General features: G+C 42.1%; 1 protein-coding gene across 3 annotated transcripts in view; it reads right to left on the bottom strand.

Moving 5' to 3' along the window:
• The window catches only part of cpda (carboxypeptidase D, a), a 95,496-nt gene that overhangs the window by 14,139 nt on the left and 58,552 nt on the right, over window positions 1-22,805 (bottom strand). For all 3 annotated transcript variants that reach the window (XM_070857081.1, XM_070857079.1, XM_070857080.1), the window contains exons 9-14: window positions 16,720-16,822; window positions 15,108-15,250; window positions 12,826-12,995; window positions 11,594-11,896; window positions 5,600-5,795; window positions 2,602-2,737 (exon numbers count right to left, since the gene is read on the bottom strand). In XM_070857081.1, coding sequence (XP_070713182.1) covers window positions 2,602-2,737; window positions 5,600-5,795; window positions 11,594-11,896; window positions 12,826-12,995; window positions 15,108-15,250; window positions 16,720-16,822 — 1,051 coding nt within the window. The remainder of the gene's footprint in view (window positions 1-2,601; window positions 2,738-5,599; window positions 5,796-11,593; window positions 11,897-12,825; window positions 12,996-15,107; window positions 15,251-16,719; window positions 16,823-22,805) is intronic.

The raw sequence follows: 22,805 nt of genomic DNA, 5'->3' as shown, positions 1-22,805 counted from the left end.
CTCCCTCCTCCCCCCCTTCCCTCTCTCCCTCCTCCTTCCCTCTCTCCCTCCTCCTCCCTCCTCTCCCCTCTCTCCCTCCTCCCCTCCCCCCCTTCCCTCTCTCCCTCCTCCTCCCCCCTTCCCTCCTCCTCCCCCCTTCCCTTCTCCTCCCCCCCTTCCCTCCTCCTCCCCCCCTTCCCTCTCTCCCTCCCTCCTCCTCCTCCCCCCTTCCCTCTCTCCCTCCTCCTCCTCCTCCCCCCTTCCCTCTCTCCCTCCTCCTCCTCCCCCCTTCCCTCTCTCCCTCCTCCTCCCCTTCCCTCTCTCCCTCCTCCTCCCCTTCCCTCTCTCCCTCCTCCTCCCCTTCCCTCTCTCCCTCCTCCTCCTTCCCTCTCTCCCTCCTCCTCCTTCCCTCCTTCCCCCTTCCCTCTCTCCCTCCTCCCCCCTTCCCTCTCTCCCTCCTCCTCCTCCCCCCTCGCTGTCAGAAACACAGACACTGACAGAGAGTGAGAGAGACACACAGACAGACAGACAAATAGAGACACTGACAGAGACACACTGTGGCAGGGGGGGGGGGGGGGGGCATCCTAGCACGCTGTTGGAGGGCTCCCGGTGCTGCAGTCGGTAAGTAGAAAATGTTTAATTTATTGATTTAAAAAAAATTATTTCTTATTAATTTTTTTTGGTTGATTTATTGATGTTTTTATCATTTATTATTGATGATGGCTCTTTATTTGTAAAACTGAAGTGTTTAATGTTTGTAAACTTCCCTTGAAACCCCCCCCCCCGCCCCGCCATTCCCTACGCCTGATTTGTAACATATGCCTGATTTTCTAAAGTGTAGACAAGGTTTTTTTCGAGCGTACAAAAATCTTCACTTACTCCATTCTAAGTTAGTTTGGAGAAGTTTTCACTGCCAAAACTTTGAAAACAGGTGCAAGTGGCCGGACACGCCCCCTTTTGAAAAAAAAATTCTGTTCCAAAGTGAAACTGTTCTAACTGACTAGAACTGGAGCAAACTAAATGCCGAAAATTTGAATTTCTAAGATACTCTGTTCTACACCAGTTGCTCCAAAAAATCAGGAGCAACTGAGGCCGAAACTTGGGCCGAATAAAAGGTACAATGAAAACTGACACTAACGCTTGTAGCTGATTTGATGAGAAACATATATGCAGCATATCACACCATGCATAACATCCAAAAATGATGTACAGTAAACTCTCATTTACCCAGATATGAATGTAACAGAAAACCCGCCGTAACTGAATTAAAAATATTGCGAGATTCAGGACAAAATCAGTTAGCGTGAATGTGGAGGAGTTGTGTTTTGTGTGCGTTTCCGTGTGTGTGTGTCTCTGTATAGACACATGTTCAGCACCAGCAGACTGTGGCCAATTGTATTGACCTCGGGAAGACAAAGTGAACGATTTTCAGGAGAAATGAATTCCAACTGATCGCTTGGTTAAGGGGAATTCAGCTGAAGAGGGGCTGGGTGAAGTTGACTGATCTCTGCGGACAGCATTAGTTTGGATCCGTGAGTGAAGAACTCATGGTTCTTGGTCATGTCCTGTCAGTGTGAGAAGTGGCGTGTTGTGAACACAGGGCAGGAGTGTGTTGGTGGGCGAGATATGAGTGGGATAGTTGTGTTGGGATGTACAATAATCACAGCCGAATGAAGAAAGTCCGATAAAACTCTCAAAATTGACGACAGAACCCAGTCAGACAGTTCGGGGTTGGCCATCCGGACCCAGAAACTGAAGGGGTGGAACGGATACCCAATGGGTGGAGGAAGAGTTATAGACAAATAATAACAGAACGCACAGCCCGGACAGTTCGATTAAACTTTCTGTTCCATTGTTGCAGTTAGTAAATTCGCCCTATTGGAAAATTAGTTTACCCGGAGTTGCCGAATTCCAAAACAATCCGGGTAAACGAGAGTTTACTGTACCTATAACTAAAGAATGATTCAGATTATAGTCAAATTAGCAGGTTAATATTCATCAACACAGAATGATCAGTGATAATTTCCCAGGTTAAACCCTTGGTTTATAAAAAGGAGTTGAAATCAGCAATGGCAATTCATTTCTGGTTGTGTGTGCTGGGTTAAACCGCTGATAATCATTTGGGGTGGATAAAGTAAATATTTCTAAAACGCTTAGATTACATGTACTAAAAGTCATTAATTTAGAAGCCAGCCTTTATAATATTCTTTTATTTATCTCTGTTTTATTGCCACAGTGAAAAGCTGATTTACTGGCCTTAAATGTTATTAAAAAAAATAGATGATTCAGTTGAATAACTTTTTCCACACAGGCCTAACCTGAGTTAGTCGGGATGGTATAGATACGAGCCATGTTCCCAAAATACACCTTCACTCTCAGGTAAACAAGCTAGCTTGGCTACATGTTAAAAACAAAATCTGCACATGAAGTACACCAATCAAAACAATACTACCTGTAGCTTTAACGAGGACCAAAATGACAATGTGAGGAACTGGGTTTGAAACAGGAGATGTCTTTTCAAAACATTAGTTTATAAAGTAAAATAAAAACTGATCCAGAGATGGGATGTCAAATGTCAGTACTTTGGATCCATGGTGGAAATAAACTGTTGCAGCAGATTACCTATGAAATCAGTGTCCAGATCTTTGCCGTGCACGTTGGTCATCCCGACTTTGGAGATGCACTGCCCCTCTTGTGCAATTTCTCTACCATCTGGGTTCACTGATGGTACAATCACAATCTTCGTCTCCTCAATCAACTGGAGAAAGAGTTTTAATTTAGTTTTCAGTTGCTTGGACAGCAAATCTTACCAAGTATAAAGCTTAACTAGCATGCACACTTTACAGCAACCATGTTCTCGATGGCAAGATAAACTGTAGTTCTTAATTACCAAGAATACTTTCACAGGGTTTTGGATTAATAATGGAAAACAAAAACTCCAGCATTTTGTGCACAAATTATAAAAAATAATGGCCACATTTCACCAGGTTCTGTTTCGGTTCTGTCCAGGAGTTTCCAATGTGCTTCAGTCAGGGGGTGAAGAGAGAAGCTCATGGTTTGCACCGTCCAGAAACTCTTGTTGGATGCGTCTACTATGGCTGTTTCTACATTGACTGCTAAACTCAGCTTCTGTCCCAAGTATCAAGACTGCCAAGTTTAAAAATGTTTTTAAATTATAGACTTAAACGTACAGTGGGCAGCTGTTAATGGTAAAATGGATCGTGATTGTAAGGGCATTTACAATGAATGATATTACTTAACCATTATTCATCTGCTGCTTCTAATTTTTTCTCGTGTTGATTTGTTGTTAGCATATTCACATCATCAATATTCAGCAGGGCATCTGACAGCTATGATGACATGTGGCAAATGGTTCTACTGCAGCATGCCCACTCCACATTTTCTCGATTGTTTAGAGACTATCAGGCAGTCTTATCCTTCCATCCTGTCCCTATTCAGTATTCTAAAATGACATGTGGGGAAAAGGGAACGGTAGATGTCTAAATGGTTAAAAAAGAGAGAATGCTGGACCGGTGCAATGAAAACTGAAAAAACCTGAAAATGAATTACATCAGGAAAATAAACTTTTTAGAGGCAGCCCTTCCAAATCTCTGAGAAGTGTTTGCAAAATCAACACAACACTTAATTTTTAAAATGGTGGCAAACAAAGCTGAGAGAGAAACCTGTTCACGGCACATCATTCTGATACAATTGCTTCACTGAGATGATTATACAGTGGGATCAGCCAGAAACCATGAGATAGTAAGCAGACTGTAAAACAAACCTAGTTTGTCATATGATCAACTTCCTACATTTAAATGCATTATATAGGTTAGAAATATGGACTCACTAATGTCACACCACGAGCATTTGAAGGAACCTGGATAAATAATTTCCACAAATTAATGATGATCTTGTCTTTAGAATTAGGAGGAAGTTAAAGGATTTGCATACTTAGCTTTCAAACACCAGCTAGCTACACTGTTCAAATTGTATTAGTACAACCACGTCAACATCTTATTAGCTATCCATATCTTACATAGAAGATGCCAGTTAATGGAGACCCTATTTGACTAAAGGGAGCATTTAATCATGTACATTCCTTATACATGCTGATAGAAGAATTGCTGAACTGAAATTCTCTTTTTGCTTTGCAGACACAATTTTCAGACAGCACTGCAATAGATGGATCATTGAATTTGCAGCGACTTGAACTTTAAACAAATGCCCTGGATCCATTTTCTGTGCTTGTACTTAGGACTATGGCCCTGTGTGATGTGTTGATTAGTTATTTCCCCACCCGTGGACAAAGCACATGTTGTCTCCATAAACTTTGTATTAAATCCACTATTACAACACAAGAGTTAGTCCTTTTGAGCTTAACGGATCAGTTTTGGGGAATTGGCTCTTAAATGCTGGCTGAGCAATTGAAATTGGCACTTACACTTTTGAATGCTGTGTCGTTAATGGTAACATTTCGATAAATTAATATTTTACCACATCTATTCCCATGAAGAGTTGTTGTATATAAAGATAATTTCAACAATGACATGTTGGCACATGAAAGGGGATATTGTGCAGAAGTAGCTCTGTAAACTTGTTACAAAGCAAAAGTTTTCATAGCTACAGAATTATTCAGCATTCAATTGCAGGGGAAGGAATTTGCAATTTACAATTGCTGCCAGGAGATGCACTACAAAATATCGCCAACTCCTTTTATGACTTATTTAGCCCAGGACCCAAATTAGCAGCTGGCTCAAATACATACAATTATCAGAGAGAATATAGTACAACATGTGGTGATACTAGCTACAATAAAACGGTTGAAATGTTTAACTAATGCAGAGAAAAATACATCTTTTACAGCATTCTCCACAGCATCAGAATCTGTATTTTACACGGTACAATGGCTGACTTCTAGGTAATGCAATTGATGGAACTACTAAGAATCCCTAATCCAAAAAAATGCATCTAAGCAAAAGGAATTTCTCATCAGGCTTGCGATAGAAAATATAGATAACAATTTGGTTCAGCACTCCAATACCTAAACTCTACAGCTCATCACAGGATCAGACTTCAAACACAAACCGCTGGAGAAATGAACACTCAAAGAACTGCTGAAAGTTATGTTTTTTTTGCATGGAGGGCGAATGGCACATCAAGTCATGGCACCATAGAGGCAGCGTCAACAAGTCCAACCTATCCTCACCCAACTCTACACGCGGACAATTGCAACAGCAGTTGCTGAATCGTGATACAAATTGTAGTGCCCCTACTGCCAAGCCAACTGAAATCAAGCAACTTTACATAGGCATAACATCCAACCTATGATCTTCCTGGTCTGTATGTTTCAGTTGCCTTCCTGATTAATAAGGTGGGGGGCTAGATTCAGATGGGAAATGTGAAAATGTCTTTTTTTTTTAAATTGCGCTCTTAATAAAGCAATTAATGAATGCAATCTAGAAATGTGATCTGAATAATACATACATTTAGAGTTGGAGTATTGCTAATAATTTCAGAATATGAAAGAAACATTTCTACTGCTCAATACAACAAAAGGAATTGCTGAAAAATACATAATGAAGGAATCAAATACTTGAAAGCCATGGCAGAATATTACCTTTGTAATAGCTTGGTTTTTCCCGTAATGAATACAAAGGAATTCTGCAAATGCCAAAAGCAGCTCTGTCCCAACAGGTGCGTTCCCGTGAACTCCAGCAACAAACTTAATCTTTGGTTTTGCAAGTTCTTTTGCTCCAGGTTTGTTTGATATTTCCAGGGCCCAAATCTGGCGGACTTCTGTGCTCTGGCCCAAACTTTGACGAAATGAAAAGCAAATAAAAGTTAAATCCATTTTAGAACAAATCTGAATAGATTTCCTCGTTAATGTTTAGGTGCTGCTTTTGCTTGCACATGTCTATCATTGCATGTCCCCATGAAGTACACAACAATATCTAATCCATTATATAAAAAGGACTCAACATTTCATCAATATAGTTTGTTTAAAATTACATTTCAACATTTACCAAAACCCCATCATAATCCTGAAAGAGTAATAACTGTTGCTTAGTATTTCAATGGAATAGTAGCTAAAATATCAAGTACAGCTTATTTTAATATAGATTTGATCGTAAAACTACATTTAGAATTAGACTGTTGCAGCAGACAGACATTTGGCCCTTTGAACGTGCCCTTGTATTTTTCTCAATGAATTACTTGATCTAATCCGTCTCCTTTTCACTTCCCATACTCTATAATTTTCCAATTTTTCAAGAAACTCACTAATTCGATTTAAAAAAAAACTACTTTAACAATTCCACGTTATAACCATCCTGTGCATAAAATGATTTTTCCCTAACAGCCTCCTATTCTTTGTGAACATCTTACATTTGTGGGCTCTAGTTGCTGTCTCGCTGAGCAATAGAAACAATATCACTATTTACCTCATCACGTGCTCAATTTTGGTCAGGAGTTGCTCCGTTTTTTTTTTGGAGTAGGCTGCTTTTTCTGGCGTAACTTAAAAATCCCCAGTTTCCCCAATCAATTTGCACCAGTGTAACTCACTTAGTTACACGTTTTTTAGGTTAGTTTTTTTCTCAAAAAGGGGGCGTTACCAGCCACCTACGCCAGTTCTGTCCATTTAGGCAACTTTGGCCAGCTAATAGTTACTCCATTTCTACTTAGGCCAGCGTATGTGGCCACTTGAGAAAACCCTTGCGGAGAGTTAAAGAAATCGGCGCAGGTAAGTGCAGCCGATGCCCGGACAGCAGCAGCAGGAAAGGTAAGGGGGGGGGAGAAAGAGACAGAGAGATGGGGGTTCGGGGGGGAAGGGAAGAGAGAGAGATGGGGGTTTGGGGGGGGGGGGGGGAAAGAGAGGAGGGAGAGAGGGGTTTGGAGGGGGGGGGGGGGGGAAAGAGACCTTTGACTGGGAGAAGACTACTCGGCCTGGGCTAGGGGCAGGGGAGCGGATCGGGAGGCCACTCGGCCAGGGCTTGGGGTGGGCAGGAAAACTGACAGAACTCACCGGCAGGCAGAACACAACGGCAGAAAGGAGATGTCACAGAACACACGCAGGGGAACAGACAGAACTCACTGGCAGACAGAACTCTCAGGTTACCATGGCAGCCTGATCTTTTTGGCGCAGATCAAGGCTCCACCCCCCCCCTCCCCGAGTTAGGCCACACCAAAATAAAGAGATCCTGAGGGGAAACTTACAACACATTTTTTTTTGGCAGACTCGGGCCACAAAAAATTGGGCGTAATACTTAGAAATTTACAGCGCAGGAGGCCATTTCGGCCAATCGTGTCCACGCCGGCTGACAAAGAGCACACAGCCCTTGGTCAGCAGCTCTAAAAAGTTACATATAAACCAATGAACAATGACGGAAAGGCAAAGAGCACCCAGCCCAACCAGTCCGCCTCACAAAACTGCGACACCCCTTATACTAAAACATTCTACACTCCACCCCAACTGGAGCCATGTGATCTCCTGGGAGGCACAAAAACCAGATAAAAACCCAGGCCAATTTTGGGGGAAAAAAATCTGGGAAAATTCCTCTCCGATCCATCCAGGCGATCGAAACTAGTCCAGATCATCACCCTGGCCGTATTCTATTCCCTGCAGTACTTATTATATCTGTGCCGTCCAACAAAAGGTCATCCAGTCTAATTCCAATTACCAGCTCTAGGTCCGTAACCCTGCAGGTTACTGCACTTTAAGTGCGCATCCAACCATCTCTTAAAAGTGGTGAGGGTTTTTGCATCTACTACTCTTCCAGGCAGTGAGTTCCAGATGCCCACAACCCTCTGCATAAAGAAGCCCCCCCTCAAATCCCCTCTAAACCTTCCACCAACCACCTTAAAACTATGCCCCCTCGTAATAGACCCTTCCACCAATGGAAATAGACCCTTACTATCCACTATGTCCAGGCCCCTCAATATGCTGTACACCTCAATGAGGTCTCCTCTCAATCTCCTCCGTTCCAATGAGAACAAACCCAGCCTATCCAATCTGTACTCATAACTAAGATTCTCCATTCCAGGCAACATCCTAGTAAATCTCCTCTGCACCCTCACTAGTGCCATCACGTCCTTCTTATAATACGGCGACCAGAACTGCACGCAGAACTCCAGCTGTGGCCTAACCAAAGTATTATACAATTTAAGCATAATCTCCCTGCTCTTATATTCTATGCCTCGGCCAATAAAGGCAAGCATTCCGTATGCCTTCTTAACCACCTGACCTGCTACTTTCAGGGATCTGTGGACAAGCACTCCAAGGTCCTTTTGTTCATCTACACTATTAAGTGGCGTACCGCTTAATGTGTATACCCTTTCCTTATTAACCCTCCCAAAGTGCATCACCTCACACTTCTCTGAATTAAATTCTGAATGTGCTCTGCCCATCTGACCAGTAGATTAAATATCCTCCTGCAGCCCATGACTTTCCTCTTCATTATCAACCACACAGCCAATTTTAGTGTCCTCTGCAAACTTCTTAATCATACTCCCTATATTCAAATCTAAATCGTTGATATATATCACAAAAAGCAAGGGACCCAGTACTGAGCCCTGCGGAACCCCACTGGAAACATCCTTCCAGTCACAAAAACATCCATCAATCATTACCCTTTGCTTCCTACCTCCAAACCAATTTTGGATTCAACTTGCCACTTTACCCTGGATCCCATGGGCTTTAACCTTCATGACCAGTCTAACATGTGGGACCTTATCAAAAGCCTTGCTAAATTCCATAGATACTAAATTGTACACACTACCCTCATTGACCCTCTCGGTTACCTCCTCAAAAAATTCAATCCGGTTAGTCAGACACGATCTTCCCTTAACAAATCCGTGCCTACTGTCCCTAATTATTCCTTGCCTTTCCAAATGTAGATTTAGCCTGTCTTTCAGGACTTTTTTCCAATAATTTTCCCACCACTGAGGTTAGGCTGACAGGCCTGTAATTACTCGGCCTATCCCTTTCTCCCTTCTTAAACAAGGGTACTACATTAGCAGTCCTCCAATGCTCCGGCACCATGCCCAGATCCAAAGAGGACTAGAAAATGATGGTCAAGGCCTCTGCTACTTCGCTCAACAACCTGGGATGCATTTCATCTGGGCCTGGGGGGGTTTAGCTATTTTCAATGCTGCTAAAACCCTTAATACTTGCTCTCTCACTATAATTATTTCATCCAGAATATCACAATCCTCCTCGATAGCAGTATCTGCATTGCCCCTTTCCTTTGTGAAAACAGATGCAAAGTATTCGTTAAGAATCTTATCAACATCTTCCGTCTCCACACAAAGATTACACTCATGGTCTCCATAGGCCCTACCCTCTTACTCTGGGGAACATCACTCACACCTTTCAATTTGAGAAACTTCCTTTCACCCTTAGCTTTCTGCCATTCAACTATCTCTCTATCCATGTGGTCACATTTTCCTGAAATCTGTGTACCATTACCACCGTTGTCACATGTCCCTTATATGGTACCTTCGCAAATGTTTTGGAAAAATTACTATTATCCACGGCATTTTATTCATGTTATTTCTTCCAAGAATTACATATAGCTTGTCAAGCAGGACCTAGTTTTTAAGATATATACTGATTGGTCTAGACTAACTCATGTTCTCCAAGTGTTTTAGTTATTGGAGGTACCTTTAAATGATGAGGGACAATCAGTTTCTGAATGCAAGTTTCTACATATGGCATAAAAAGAGGCAACAGTTAACCAGGACTGCCTATCAATTTTATAAAGTGGAAGGTACAATAGAGCCCCTCTCAAAAGTAACTTAATTATTATGCTCTCTCACCAAAGAGAACTCAGGATACAAAGGCAGACATAGAATGTACAGTACAGAAACAGGCCATTCGGTCCAGCTGGTCCATGGCAGTGCTTATGCTTCACATGAGCCTCCTCCCACCCCTCTTCATTTAACCTCATCAACATAACCTTCTATTCCTTTCTCCCTTATGCATTTAATCTAGCTCCCTCGTCACATGCAGCTACGCTATTCACCTCAACTACTCCCTGTGGCGAGTTCCACATTCTAACCACTCTTTGGGTAAAGAGGTTTCTCCTGAATTCCCTATTAGATTTAATAGTGACTATCTTATATTTATGGCCCCTAGTTTTAGTCTCTTCCACAAGTGGAAACATCATCTCTATGTCTACCCTATCAAACCCTTTCATAATCTCTATTTGGTCACCCCTGAGCCTTCTCTTTTCTAGAGAAAAAAAACCCTAGCCTGTTCAATCTTCCTGGCTCAGTTGTGGCATCATCCTTGTAAATCGTTTTTGCAATTTCTCCAGTGCCTCTATATCCATTTTACAATAGATGATTTGTTCAGACTGTTCACTGTATGGTTCTCACAAGCAATTAGAATTTATGGTATTTTCAATAACTTTATACAAGGTTATGTTGCAGAATTTATCTATAGCAGTTTTATTAATATATTTTACAGCTGCAGTATCCCTTTATAAATGATAAACTGGCTTAGTTCCTTTTGTCGAAACTGAATTTCAAATCTGCCACGATCTCCACCTTCAATATAAATCAGGATATACTCAGGATTATGGAATTCTAAATTAAGAGAATTATTGGGGTGAGTTACAAAAAGATATACTGCACCACAAAACACAGGAGTGCTGATTAAACACTAATTGAAAAAAAGTGACTCATGCAAGCTCCTAATAAATGATCAACACTGCTCATCCAGTCAGCCTTCAAACAACATAACAGTTACTGCTGAAGCACAATAGATATACCAAGGCAAATATGGAAAAATGCAGGAGCTGAATGTGCAGATATTAGAATGGATAAAATATAAAAACTTATATATTGTATGTACATTTTGCGCAATAAATTCTTTACTGTGCAAAATTGCTGTTTGATGACTAGGGCTTACTGAAAATATGAAGTAGATGGGACTGTGGAGTAAACTGAAATGCTGCAGGACCCATTATACAACGCTAGCAGGAATTGTACTGAAGTATTTTATTGTAAAATTCTACAAATATTAGAACCTACAGTGCAGTAAAATAATATAGATGAAGTATGTGAAGTGACAGAAAAGCCAAATCCCAACACTTTCAGACTTTACATTTGATTTTGGAGAGGTGGGGAAGATGACAAGAAAGTACATTCTACTCTAACGTTACACAAACATGATAGAAATACTGATGTGATTAAATTTTACAAATATGAATACACATTTGTGATTTGACACAAATACCCAGGAAATAAGGTATTATATAATAAACTAACAAGGAATAAAGGATTTAAAATAAATCACATTATATCTCAACTGAAATTTGCCCTAAGTATTGGAATTATGCAGCACCAGATTAATAAACTGTTATTCATAGTCCAGTTATAGACTTTTGGATTTGGTGGGGGATATCACTTCAATCAAAAATGCTATTCTTCTCAATCAAGTGACACGATGGAGTAAGATAGGACCTCAATTTCCCACACACCAAGTTACTAATTATTATAAGGATACAATGAGTAGAAACCAGGCAATTTTCCATAGGGACAACAACCTCAAGCAGCTCTCCAACACTTCCCACCGAATAGTTCAGCAGAGAGAAAAAAATATCATTCCCACCTGCGTAGTTTGGTAATTGCTGGGTAGTTGTTGTGTAACCCACGCAGAGCCTCAGACAGGTCCTTGTAGTCATGGTAACGATAGAGACTGAGGTCGACAGGTGCGGATAAAATCAGGTGTTTCAATCCTTCTTCAGAGGATAAACTCTTTATAAGTTTCTCAAACTCCTTCCCAGGCTCTGCTGAGGAGTTGGTCAGCACTGGATCATGACTGATGACGTACTCATCTGTAACACGTGAAAGGGTGAAATTGACTTCTACAGCCGCTTCCACTACAGTCACATTCCTAGTCATTGGGATATACCTGCAATAAATGAGGATGTGGGTATTAAAACATTGTAGAAACAAATGCTGGTTTGAATTTTTCTGCAACTGTGGTTACAAACTTTTTGTTTTAGCCTCCTTGCCTTCAGTAAAGCAGCTATTTGCTTACGATGGTGTGATCTTGATAATGTAGTAGTATCAATTAACGTTAACCAAAACATTTGTAAAGCATTAATATTCTGCTGAAAATATGCAGCCGAATTTACAAATTATAAAATTAAGACATGCAGATCAGAAGTACCAAAGCAATGCACCAGAAAAAAAACTTTTCCCACTGACTTGTAGAAGACCAAGTTTGGTTCCGATTTATTGTATATTGAGGGGTGTTCCCATTAGAATGGGGTCTTCAACAGTTAATCTAGTACAATGGCGCTGATCATTCTACAATGTCAAATTCCACATCAAATGGTACATTCCCTTCGGCGCACTATAATAACTAAATGCTTTTCCTGCACAAATGCCGACTCAACTATAGAATTAGACATATGTGATAGCACCTCCCAAACCTGCAACCTCTACCACCTAGAAGGCAGCAGGCGCATGGGAACACCACCATCTCCAAGTCTCACATTATCCCAACTTGGAAATATATCACCGTTACTTCATCATCGCTGGGTTAATATCCTGGTACCCCCTCCCTAACAGTACCTTCACCTCAAGGACTGCAGCAGTTCAAGGCAGCAGCTCACCACCACCTCTTCCAGGGCAATTAGGGATGGGCAATAAATGCTAGCTTTGCCAGTGAAGCCCACATCCCATGAATGAATAAAAAAAATGTTGCTGTATGATTTCATATAATTGTGACTTTATTACTCACACCATTACAAGTAATATAGAGAAGAGCAGAATCTTATTTTGTGCCAGGCACAGCGAGGTCATTTATACACAGCACATTTCATTATTTCTCACCCTCGAGCTGAAACAGTAATTTTGTAGACACCAGGGACAAGCAGACGCCAATAATCTCCGTCTTTGGCAGATCTCAATGGATGGCTCACTTCAGCAACACTGATGGTAGCATTGTAAATCCCCTTTCCATTAGTGGCATCGAGTACAAATCCCTTTACACCATGGTGGACCTAATGTTAAAATATTAATCACAAATGATTAGTTTCAGTATAAATGAAACAAAATCTTCCAAAAACTGGGGCACCAGTTACAATGTATATTTCATCAGCCACCAGTATAGATGTTCACCAATGGATCAAATAGCACATAATTTAATATAATTGGGGATTATATTGTATATTGTGAAATTACAGGTTTTTTAGCAAATAAAATGGAAAAGTCAGCAGTCTGTCATTTCAGATAATATTCCTGCATTACATATTTATTGAGAGATAATTTAAATACTTATTTGGCTAAATCTATATTAGCCATCACCCGTTCAGCATTTAAATTAATTGCTAAAGCCAGACAGCTCAAGTAATCATAGAATGGTTACAGCACAGAAGGAGGCCATTCGGCCCATTGAGCCCGTGCCGGCTCTCTGCAAGAGCACTTCAGTTCGTCCCACTCCCTCGCCCTTTCCCTGTAGCCCTGCAATTTTTTTTCCTTCAGGTATTTATCCAATTCCCTTTTGAAAGCCACGATTGAGTCTACCTCCAACACCCTTTCAGGCAGTGCAGTCCAGATCCTAACCACTCGCTGCGTAAAAACGTTTTTCCTCATGTTGGCTTTGGTTCTTTTGCCAATCACCTCGAATCTCTCTGGTTCTCGACCCTTCCGCCAATGGGAACAGTTTCTCTCTCTATCTACTCTGTCTAAACACATCATGATTTTGAACATCTCTAACTCCTCTCAACCATCTCTGTTCGAAGGAGAACAACCCCAACTTCTCTCGTCCATATAACTGAAGTCCCTTATCCCTGGAATCATTCTCTTTTTCTGCTTCATCTTACTCTATCTCTTTCGTAATCTAGGGAGCTCTGGCTTTTGTTGCCCTACCTTTCCCCCTCGTGGGAATGCACCTCGACTGTACCCGAACCATCTCCTCTTTAAAGGCAGCCCATTGTTCTATTACTGTTTTGCCCGCCAATCTTTGATTCCAATTTACCCTGACCAGGTCTGTTCTTAACTCACTGAAATTGGCCTGCTTCCAATTAAGTATTTTCACTCCAGATTTCTCTGTCCTTTTCCATTGCAAATCTAAACCTTACGATACTATGATCACTGTTCCCGAAATGTTCCCCTACTGACACTTGCTCCACCTCATTCCCCAGAACCCAATCCAGCAATGCCTCCTTCCTAGTTGGACTGGAAACTTACTGATCCAGAGACAGATACTAAAACGTTATCCCTTACATAAGGTACTTGCAAGAGTGAGGCACTTTAAACAACTCCCCTCAATCATGCCACCTGGATTATACTGCCTGCATAAGTACTCCAACTTCCCATTTTCCAAATGAATGATCAGCGATCAGGAGTGGGAACTCAGTGTGCTTTTCCCTCCAATACCCTGGGGACATTGAAATCACTATGTTTCTCTGCCAAAGAGCAGCCAACTCAGCACAGACCAATAATCAAACCTTGTCTGCATGTCTAAGTCTCACATTAGGCAAGGCATTCATCCACTGAACCACAAAGGAAGCACTAGCATATTTCTGAGTCACAATTACTGAGACACCTAAAACATGGAGTACTATAAAGATTACAACAATCCCCACGTCCTCGGATCTTTTGCTACCATTTTGCTAAGATACTGGTGACAATCAACCAAACTGTATTTAATACTAGAAACACTCTGCAGGTCAGGCAGTGTCTCTGGCGAGAGAAACAGAAGTTAAACTGGTCAGGTCGATGACCTATCATGCGGTTCTGATAAAACGGTCACTGAACTGAAATGTTAATTCTGATTCGTTCTCCACAGATGCTGCCTGACCCGCTGAGTATTTCCAGCAGCTTGCGTTTTTATTTCAGATTTCCAGCATTTTGCTTTTGTACTCAATCCTATGCTGTTTCACTTCAGATTACTGTTATTTTGTGTGCTGTTAGTACATCATCAGGCTTCTCCTCAAACTTCCTTTGGGCGAGGAGAACGAGAGCGTTTAAGATATTAAATGTGCTTAGTTTTTAAATGTCAGCCTCAGGGAAGGGTGCAGCACACTGCTATTAATTTCGACATGGCACTGGAGTCCTGTTCATAATAGTTACTTCACATGCACTTCTGCTTGATGTCAGACTTAGCCTACCTGTTTTATAAACTGAAGGAGGGACTTTTTATTTTGCTTCCAATACTTTGGCAGATCCTTGGCATAGGGGAATTTATAACAGCCCAATTCAATCGTAACTTCAAAGCAGTTTGTATGAAGATAATTCCAGTCTTGCATACCACCTGTGGAGCAAGAATTGCACATTTATTTTATTAAACAGCTCAGCAGTTTCAGGAGAGAGAGAGACTCGGAGCAAAATATTGTGAAATAGAAAACCCTCAATGACAGCTTGTGTCATATCTTCATCAGTTTAATCATAGATTACATGTAATGGGTTTGACTATTTAATAAATGACTAATAAAAACAATCCTTTGGTTAAATATTCTAAACATAGTTCTGCATTATAAAGTCTAACTTACGTTTTAAAATGTTTCCCTTATCTTACTGTAGAAGGTTATATGCTACATCCAAGCAACGAAAAGGTGATCATATCTAGAATGTATTGCTGAAATGGCATCCCTCAATTAAACTATGAGATGCATTTTGCTACAACACAGCAGCATAGTTCAGCATAGGCTGAGGGGAAGCTATTTTAAATTAAAATGATATACATCCTATATAGCACCATAGAAATATAGCCCGTAGTTTGTTGGTGCTCCAAACTGATGTCACCCCATTTACAAGCCAACTTCGTCCCATCAGACTAACTTTGGACTCGCGCTCCTATGTGATATGAAGCACCAGAATCTGCACCATAGCAGAAGTCCATTTTGACTTGAAGCTAAACAAAACTAATCAACCCCACTTAGAACTGTACCCTTGCAGAGCATGTGGGGATGGATGGGATTATGATGTGTGGAGGATGCACATTGTTCAAAGAATGAAGATGATCGCCTCGCTAAGCAATCCAACTTTCCTTATTTCATATCTTCCCCATAATCTAGCAGCATAGAAGAAAGGTCCTGTGTAGAAGGCCTAGTACCACCCCATAGAAGTGAACTGTCAAAGGCAATTTAATGTGCTGCAGTTTATTCTAGACATTAATGAAGTATATGGAGTTTATCAGCTATGGTCACACTGAGTGGCGGAGCAGGCTCGAGGGGTTAAATGGCCTACTCCTGTTCCTATGTTTAGTAAATGAGTGATGATTGCTCAATATGAAAGCTTTGCATCTGCTATCAATTAGATACTGACTAAATAGCATGCAAAAAGCCCCATGGGTTCCTTTCTTAAAGACAGTAGCACCATAGGCTGCATAACCATTGATGTGCCTGACCAATGCTGAGTCACCAGCTTGCCCTGGGATAACCCTTAATTTAATGAAAATACATAGCAGGTGCGTCAAGTATCTAAAAGGAGATTAGACAGACTTAACCTTTTGGATGTAGGCCCTTCATTGGAACACTATGGTCGCAAGATTTGCCTTGGGCCCTTGGATCAAAAGTAGTGAATAATTATGAAGATTACCTAAATTGCTCTGTAAACCTGCAAGCATCAATATAGTTCAAGTTCTGATTTGTGCAACAATGGATAAGACCTTAATTTAATGAAAATACATAGCAGGTGCGTCAAGAATGGATGATTTCTTGATCGAAACAAAAATGGCCTGCGGTTAAAAAAAGCCTCGTGAAATACTGAAACACCTCTTACCTGGAACATTATACCAATTTGCACCATTTGTGATTCCTTGAGCAAAATATTCACTAGGATATATAGTTTTGCAAGGGTGACCTTCAAACATTGGACTGTTTTCCTAAAAGAAATTGACATTGATAAACTAATTAATTTTACTGTAACTGGGTCTCAAATAAAGCTCATCATTTGACCTGTTACAGGCTTGAAAAATTCTCTTAAAAAGCTATTTTCTCTGTAGATAACTTTGTGTTAAATAACAAACTTCTAAATTGATGGGCAATATTAGACATCAAGATCAGAGATATTAATTCTGAGAGCAATGAACTTTGTTTCAATTTCTAACAGTGTCAACATCAAGTACTGTCAAGTCAGGCAAAGTAACTTTTAAAAAAGCATTACTAGTATAATTTTTTATAATTCCGCATATTAGGGAGAGAAGTATAAATCTATACTTCATGAAAAAGTACAAAAATGCTAAACTTTTAAGTAGTTTAAATAGATTTCCACATATTCCAGCCAAAAAGCATATATTATTTAGACCATCACTATAAACAAGGTCCACTGACTTTAATGGAGTAAAATTAAAAGCTCTTGTGCATTCATGTTTCCTTTTGAACATTTCCTTGAAATGTTTGGAGCAGATTTCCTTTAATCAATTTCTCAAATAGAAGGGCTAGATCTTTGAATGTGTACTTTATTAACAAAGATAAAATGCAAATTTAATTTTATAAATGGATCGAACCAAATGAGTTTTAAGAGAATTTATATAAATAGCTCTGACCATTATTTAAAAATAGTGTTGGAGAAGGTAATTTATTTGAAGTGGAGATCCGGAGACATGAACCATAATTTTCCAGACCTCTTTTGAACAAGGAATTGTGTCAAAGAACTGGTGGGTGGAAAATATGACAATCTTATTCAGGAAAGGGAAATAAACCAGGAAATTATAGGCCAGTTAGCCGCAATGGGTATATTTCTACGGCATGTAATACTGGATGAATATAGTGACAGACAAGAGCTAGTCTGCAAGTCAGACTTTTAAAAGGCATATTGCGCTTGGTTAAAAGGGGAGCGGAGAGGGAAATAGGGGCGAGCGGGGAAGGGGTAAACACGGAAGTGGGGGAGCAGTGGAGAGGGGAAAGGAGTGGAAAGAAGAGAGATTTGCAACTGGCATGTTTGAATAATGCTATCGTGAAGTTTAAGAACTCTCAGTACTGAACCGTTTGCAAAAAACTTCATAATTCACTATTCAATAAATTGATTAAAAGATTCAGAATTCACAACTGAATAAAGGCTTAATCTAAAAAAACTTACATCACACCATTAAATATACTGATTGAAAACTTAACACTTCAGAACAGACAATGAACCAATACCGAATGAAACTCAACCAAGACAGCCTTGTTAAGAGAAAAAATATTAAATCCAATTGTCCTTTTGCAGATAACTGAAACCAGATGTTAATATTGAGGAAGGCTTCCTCTGCAGGTGACCACAATGGCAGGAACAGGTACAATCAAGCTATTTGGGGGAGGGGGGCAGCAATGTAGGGAGAGGCTCAATTGAGAAGCAATGCCATCGGTTATTTAGCAAGGATCCGCAGCGCAAAGAGGACAAGATTAGTACGACGCCCACACAAAAGAAACTGTAGGCTCAAGTGGAATGCAGATGCCAGTGGGAGGGCCGTTATCAGAGACAAACAGAATACGGGGGGAGTGAGCGGGAGGTCCGGAGGGTCACCAAAACTGGCCAATTTAAAAAAATCTTGAAGGCTTAGAAACAAATTATTCCATATAACTATTTTAAAATTTTAAAAGCATACTATTTTACTATCGTAGAAGTTTACAGCATGGAAGGAGGTCACTTCGGCCCATCGTGTCCATGCCGGCCAAGAGGCTATCCAGCCTAATCCCACTTTCCAGCTCTTGGTCCACAACCCTGCAGGTTACGGCACTTCAGGTGCACATCCAAGTACTTTTTAAATGTGGTGAAGGTTTCTGCCTCTACCACCCTTTCAGGCAGTGAGTTCCAGACCCTCACAATCCTCTGCGTGAAGCAATTTCCCTTCAAATCCCCTCTAAACCTTTTACCAATTACTTTAAATTTATGCCCCCTGGTTGTTGACCCCTTTGCCCTTTCTATCTACTATATCGAGGCCCCTCAATATTTTATACACCTCAATGAGGTCTCCCCTCAGCCGCCTCTGTTCCAATAAAAACAAATCCAGCCTAACTAATCTGTCCTCATAGCTTAAGATTCTCCAGTCCTTGCAACATCCTCATAAATCTCCTCTGTACCCTCTCCAGTGCAATCACGTCCTTCCTGTAATGTGGTGAATACTGGACGCAGTACTCCAGCTGTGTTTTATACAGTTCAAGCATAACCCCCACCCCCCCGCTCTTATATTCTCTGCCTCAGCAAATAAAGGCAAGCATTCTGTATGCCTTCTTAACCACCTTATCTACCTGGCCTGCTACTTTTAGGGATCTGTGGACATACACTCCAAGGTCCCTTTGATCCTCTACACTTCTCAGTATCCTACTATTTAATGTGTATTCCCCTTTCCTTGTCAGCCTCCCAAAGTGTATTACCTCACATAAAAAAATATTTAAGAATCTAATTAAAAACATCTAATGTAAAGCTTCATACAAACTTTCCATAAATTTATGAAAAAAAATTAAATGGCAGCCAAGATGGTAGAACAATGTTATAAGAACATAATATAATAAATAGGAGCAGGAGTCGGCCACCTGGCCCCTCGAGCCTGCTCCGCCATTCAATAAGATCATGGCTGATCTGATCATGGACTCAGCTCCACTTCCCTCCCCGCTCCCCATAACCGTTTATTCCCTTATCTCTCAAAAATCTCTATCTTCGCCTTAAATCTTTTCAATGACCCAGCCTCCACAGCTCTCTGGGACAGATAATTCCATAGATTTACAATCCTGAGAGAAGAAATTCCTCCTCATCTCAAGTTTAAATGGGCAGCCCTTATTCTGAGACTTTGTCCCTTAGTTTTAGTTTCCCCTATGAGTGGAAATATCCTCCCTGTACCTATCTTTTCTAGCTCCCTCATTATCTTGTATGTTTCGCTAAGATCACCTCTCATTATTCTGAACTCTAATGAGTATAGGCCCAACCTACTCAACCTATCTTCGTAAGTCAACCCCCTCATCTCCAGAATCAACCTAGTGAACCTACTCTGAACAGCCTCCAAATGAACAGCTTCCTTAAATACAGAGACCAAAACTGTACGCAGTACTCTAGGTGTGGCCTCACCAATACCTTGTACAGTTGGAGCAGGACTTCTCTGCTTTTATACTCTATCCCCCTTGCAATAAAGGCCAACATTCCATTTGCCTTCCTGATTACTTGCTGTACCTGCACACTAACTTTTTGTGTTTCATACACAAGGACTCTCAAGTCCCTATGTACTGCAGCACTTTGTAATTTTTCTCCATTTAAATTATAACTTGCTTTTCTATTTTTTCTGCCAAAATGGATGACCTCACATTTTCCCACACTATGGCCCCAAGTTTCCACATGATTTGCTCCTGATTTTTAGGAGCAACTGGTGGAGAACGGAGTATCTTAGAAATCGCAATTCTCCACATTTAAGTTTTCTGCAGTTCGAGTCAGTTAGAACAGTTTCACTTTTGAACAGAATTTTTTTTTCAAAAGGGGGCGTGTCCGGCCACTGATGCCTGATGTGAAAGTTTTCACAGTGAAAACGTACTCCAAACTAACTTAGAATGGAGCAAGTGAAGATTTTTGTAGGCCTGAAAAAACCTTGTCTACACATTAAAAAATCAGGCGCAGGTTACAAATTAGGCGTCGGGAACGAGGTGGGAGGGGGGGTGGGGGAGGGAAGTCATTACATTCTACAATATATCCTTAGTTATACTTATACAAATATTATACAAATAATTCCAACCTGAATAAAAATTTATAAGCAAAGAAAAGATTAAATAAACCATGTTCCTACCTGTGTGAAAGTGCTTCAGGCAGGGAGAATGCTGCAGGAAGCCTCACAGGTTGAGGCAGCCATTCCCGACAGCATTGGGGGGGGGGGGGGGGGGGGGAAAAGAGAGGAGGCAGTAAGGGCCCGACCGACCGCAGCGGGGGGCAGGCAGGGAGGAGGCAGCCATTCCCGACGGCATGGGCGGGGGGCAGTAAGGGCCTGACCGACCGCAGCGGGGGGCAGGCAGGGAGAAGGCTGCAGGAAGCCTCAGAAGTTGAGGCAGCCGTTCCTGACGGCTGGGGGGTGGCGAAGGCAGTAAGGGCCCGACCGACCGCAGCGGGGGGCAGGCAGGGAGAAGGCTGCAGGAAGCCTCAGAAGTTGAGGCAGCCATTCCCGACGGCAGGCGGGGGGGGGGGGGGGGGTTGGGGGTGGGGGGTGGGGGAAGGCCCCCCTGCCGTCGGTTGGACCCGTCGGGAAACGGCTGCCTCAACTTCTGAGGCTTCCTGCAGCCTTCTCACTGCTGCAAGAAGCCTCAGTGCTGATCATGGAAGGGCAATATGGTTTTATTAAAAAATGTTAAAAATTGAACAGCTACAAAAAAACTACAAAAATGGCCGAGTGCCAATGTTTCCTTCACACTGCGCGTGCGCGAACGCTCCAACGCGCAGGGTTGCCGGCACGAAAAAAACTCATTTAAATGGTACCCGCCCCTTCCTACTTACAAAATCGGCGTGAGTGGTATGCTCCGCCCCCTGGGCGCCACGCCAAGCTGACATCGAGCTGCAAAGCGCTCGAGAATAGCGTGTTATTTCTTCATGCACTGTTTTCGGCGCGAAAAACGGGCGCCCAGCTTGGAGGGGCGCCTGTTTTGCCGCGTGTGGAAACTTGGGGCCTATGGGCCCAAGTTTCGGCCTCAGTTGCTCCTGATTTTTTGGAGCAACTGGTGCAGAACGGAGTATCTTAGAAATTCAAAATTTTCGGCATTTAGTTTGCTCCAGTTCTAGTCAGTTAGAACAGTTTCACTTTGGAACAGAATTTTTTTTTTTTTAAAAAGGGGGCGTGCCCGGCCACTTACGCCTGTTTTCAAAGTTTCGGCAGTGAAAACTTACTCCAAACTAACTTAGAATGGAGTAAGTGAAGATTTTTGTACGCTCGAAAAACTTTGTCTACACTTTAGAAAATCAGGCGTAGGTTACAAATTAGGCGTAGGGAATGGGGGGAGGGGGGTTTTAAAGGGAAGTTTACAAACATTAAACACTTCAGTTTTACAAATAAAGAGCCATGATCAATAATAAATTATAAAAACATCAATAAATCAATCAAAAAAAAATTAATAAGGAATATTTTTTTTTAAAATCAATAAAACATTTTCTACTTACCGACTGCAGCACCGGGAGCCCTCCAACAGCATGCTGGGATGCCCCCCCACCACAGTGTGTCTCTGTCAGTGTCTCTATCTCTCTGTCTGTCAGTCTGTGTGTGTCTCTCACTCTCTGTCTGTCAGTGTCTGTGTTTCTGACAGTGAGGGGAGGGGAGGAGTAGAGGGAGGAGGGGGGGGTAGAGGGAGAGGGGGGGGAAGAGAGGAGAATGGGGGGGGGGAAGAGAGGAGAATGGGGGGGGGGGAAGAGAGGAGAATGGGGGGGGGAAGAGAGGAGAATGGGGGGGGGGGGGAAGAGAGGAGAATGGGGGGGGGAAGAGAGGAGAATGGGGGGGGGGGGGAAGAGAGGAGAATGGGGGGGGGGGGAAGAGAGGAGAATGGGGGGGGGGTAGAGAGGAGAATGGGGGGGGGGGGGGGTAGAGAGGAGAATGGGGGGGGGGGTAGAGAGGAGAATGGGGGGGGGGGAGAAAGAGAGGAGAATGGGGGGGGAGAAGAGAGGAGAATGGGGGGGGGGGAGAAGAGAGAGAATGGGGGGGGGGGGAGGAAGAGAGGAGAATGGGGGGGGGGGAAGAGAGGAGAATGGGGGGGGGGGAAGAGAGGAGAATGGGGGGGGGAAGAGAGGAGAATGTGGGGGGGAAAGAGAGGAGAATGGGGGGGGAAGAGAGGAGAATGGGGGGGGGGAAGAGAGGAGAATGGGGGGAGGGAAGAGAGGAGAATGGGGGGGGGGAGAGAGGAGTATGGGGGGGGGGGGAAGAGAGGAGT

Source organism: Pristiophorus japonicus, chromosome 16 (assembly GCF_044704955.1).
Source record: "Pristiophorus japonicus isolate sPriJap1 chromosome 16, sPriJap1.hap1, whole genome shotgun sequence".
NCBI classification, from domain to species: domain Eukaryota; kingdom Metazoa; phylum Chordata; class Chondrichthyes; family Pristiophoridae; genus Pristiophorus; species Pristiophorus japonicus.
Note: the sequence above shows the minus strand (reverse complement) of the source record. Positions and strands in the feature narration are given on the sequence as shown.